Source organism: Malania oleifera, chromosome 3, assembly GCF_029873635.1.
Source record: "Malania oleifera isolate guangnan ecotype guangnan chromosome 3, ASM2987363v1, whole genome shotgun sequence".
Lineage (NCBI taxonomy): Eukaryota > Viridiplantae > Streptophyta > Magnoliopsida > Santalales > Ximeniaceae > Malania > Malania oleifera.
Genome location: NC_080419.1, coordinates 24,576,762 through 24,579,665, shown reverse-complemented (window position 1 = coordinate 24,579,665; position 2,904 = coordinate 24,576,762). Strand labels below are relative to the sequence as shown.

Genomic DNA, 2,904 nt, shown 5'->3' with positions numbered 1-2,904 from the left:
ATCTCAATCCTCAATATTTAGCAGGAAGAGTTTGTATTATTCATTACTTGTATCGAGAGAACAATAATCATGAATAATTATGTCGATTTCTTAACCAAACTACGAGCGTAAACTAAAGAGGGCGTGCTCAATGAAATTCCTTTTCTCTTTTCTCGACTTCTTACAATTTTTATAACACAATGCATATGGTGTTGTTTTTAAGAATCTTAGAATTGCGTGAATCTTATATTTGATATGTATTTTTTTAAGTTGATGTGAATAAATTTTAATATAATTTTTTTATTACACCTTATTTAAATTTAATATAAATTTAAATCCAATAAACTTTCTTCCACTTCTATCCTCAAAAACAAAGAATAAAAAATTTTTATGAGGATTTCATTCTATTTTTCATGCAAATGTAAAACAACAAATCATAAAATGAGTGGACAAATGCTAAGAGAGCCATAGCGTCCAATCCATCAATCCATCCATCCATCATGGATTAATTCTAAAGAAAACAAAAAGAACACAATAACAGTATTAAAAAAATGTAAACGAGTGATAGGAAGAAGGTCTCTAAAGGAGGGAACAGAGTCCCAGAGATTCTTTCTAGTTTAGCCGTGCTTTGCTTTAGGGCTTGGGAGTTAGGGTGATAGGGCGAGGTTTAACGACTTCCCATTGCCTTGCCCCTACCCTACCCTACCCTACCCTTTACCTGAAGGGCTTTGCCCTTTTACCCTTTGCCCTTTCCCCCAAACCCCCCACTCCATTGTCTTGTTCACTCAACTCAACTAAAATATTTAAGGGTGAGTCAGTCTTCCACGTGCTCCTCCTGGGGACTCCTTCCCCTCTCTCCCATTCAATGCCATATTTTCTTCTGACCCGGCACCCCCCCCCCCCCCCCCCCCCCCCCCCCCCCCCCCCCCCCCCCTGCTCTGTTTTCCTCTTCTTTCTCTGTTCTAGCATCGTCCCCCTTCCCATTCCCATCTCTCTCGCACCCCCAAAAGCCATTCCCAGACATGCATCGAGATAGGAATTAATCAATCCACCCCTGAAATTTAACAGACATCATCATCATCCTCAAGCAAAAGATCTTCCCCTAGATTCTCAAAACAAATACAGTTTCTTTCTTTCTTGATTTCTTCGCCTCGACATCATCTATTCATCTTCGTCCCATTAATTCTTCTTCCTCAGCTGGGCGGCCATGGAAGCGGTGAAGCAGGGCGAGGAAGACATGCCAGAAGGCGTGCAGTGCATCGACCATCCCTACGGAAACAACCCAGGCGGGATCTGCGCCTTCTGCCTCCAAGAGAAGCTCGGCAAGCTCCTCACCTCCTCCTCCTCCAAATTCAACTCCTCCTCCTTCTTTCCCGCCCCTGTTGCTCCCTCCTCCTCCTCTTCCTCCCCTTCTTTCGCTTCCGACGGCGGTGGTGCTGCCGCCGCCGCATCGTCCCTGTCTCTCGCCGTCTCCGCGCGCCCTACCTCCTCGCGCCCCAACAATAGTTCCAAAACCAAAGATTGTCACCATCAGTATGGTTCGCGGCGGGCCCGGATCATTCCCTTTTTAGCCCAAAAGAAGAAGAAGAAAAAGGCGACGGTGACTGATCGTGAAAATGCCGGTGCTGGAGTTCTCAAGAGGAGCAAGTCCACGGCCACACCGCGGCGGAATGCGCACTTTTTGGATGATGATTACAGTCCCCAAAAGAAATCGTCAAGCGGGTTCTGGTCTTTTCTGTACCCCTCCAAGCCCTCAAAATTGAGCAGGACCATCAAAGATTGTTCAAATAAGAGCTTTGGGTCCAAATGCGATTCTGCGGAGGAGGCCGAGAGCCCCAACGCCTCGTCGTCTTCCTCCTTTGGCCGGAAGGTCTCCAGATCCAGATCCGTCGGGTGCGGCAGCCGGAGCTTCTCCGGCGACTTTTTCGAGAGGATCTCAACTGGGTTCGGAGACTGTACTCTCAGAAGGGTTGAGTCGCAAAGGGAAGGCAAGCCCAAGCCGGCCGCCGCCGTTCGCGGTGGCGTAGCGCACGAGCACCACCACTGCATCAAGGAGAGGGTCAAGTGTGGGGGCATTTTCGGGGGCTTCATTCTGAGTTCGTCGTCGTCGTCTTATTGGGTGTCGGCGCCGCCCGAAGAGATGAACGGGAAATCTGCGGCGGGGGTTGCGACGCCGGGGGCTCTGGTTCATGGGCGGAGCAAGAGCTGGGGCTGGGCTTTGGCGTCTCCGATGAGAGCTTTCGGGAAGCCCTCTTCCTCTGGTAAAGAAGGGAAAAGAGACGTTGTGAGGGAAGAATCAAATAAGAACGCCACTCCAAATTTAGCAGCCATTCCATCATTGTTGGCCGTGAGAGGCTAAACCCAATCCTCAGTGATCATCAACAATAGCTAATTTATACAGATTACATTCTTAATCACCCCTCTAGCTCGCTTTGCGTATCTTTCTGCGTGTGTCAATCTTTGCTGCTTACTATTTTCAGTTTTCTGATCAGTAGTGGTACACTTAAATTATCATCCTTTATCTGTTCAATTTATATGTTTTTGTTGGATTTATGATCAAAACTGGTATCTGGTTCTCTGTGAGTAATGTCTTCAGAGGCAGAAGAAGAAGAAGAAATATTGGGCGCGGTTGGGAGGGGGGGGGGGGGGGAGGGCGGGGGATGGTTTTGTGATATTTGCAATTTTCAGTGTGTAATGCAGTGAATTTGTATAATATTTTGTTGGTTCTATTTGCAATTTGTTTGTGAGAGCTGTGGTGTTAAATGTGATTTGTGGGAAACCGGGGGGTGATTGTGCAATAAGATATAATTTTGGGGAATGGGTTTGTAATTTTGGGAAGTCACATGCACCACATGGTTTGGTGGTGGCAAGAGACAGCTGAGGGTTTGACGAAGCATATATATACAAAAAAGACAGCATATGCGT

At 46.9% G+C, this 2,904-nt stretch overlaps 1 protein-coding gene across 1 annotated transcript; it reads left to right on the top strand.

Annotated features, from left to right (window-relative positions):
- The first annotated feature begins 750 nt into the window (after positions 1-750).
- LOC131150771 (uncharacterized) lies at positions 751-2,541 on the top strand. The gene has a single exon (XM_058101710.1). It carries the CDS (start codon positions 1,187-1,189, stop codon positions 2,336-2,338), a length of 1,152 nt encoding a protein of 383 aa, XP_057957693.1. The 5' UTR covers positions 751-1,186; the 3' UTR covers positions 2,339-2,541.
- The last annotated feature ends 363 nt before the right edge of the window (positions 2,542-2,904 follow it).

Bases quoted from the DNA above. Each gene is read 5' to 3' on its own strand.
- LOC131150771 (XM_058101710.1), top strand. From the start codon at position 1,187: ATGGAAGCGGTGAAGCAGGGCGAGGAAGACATGCCAGAAGGCGTGCAG.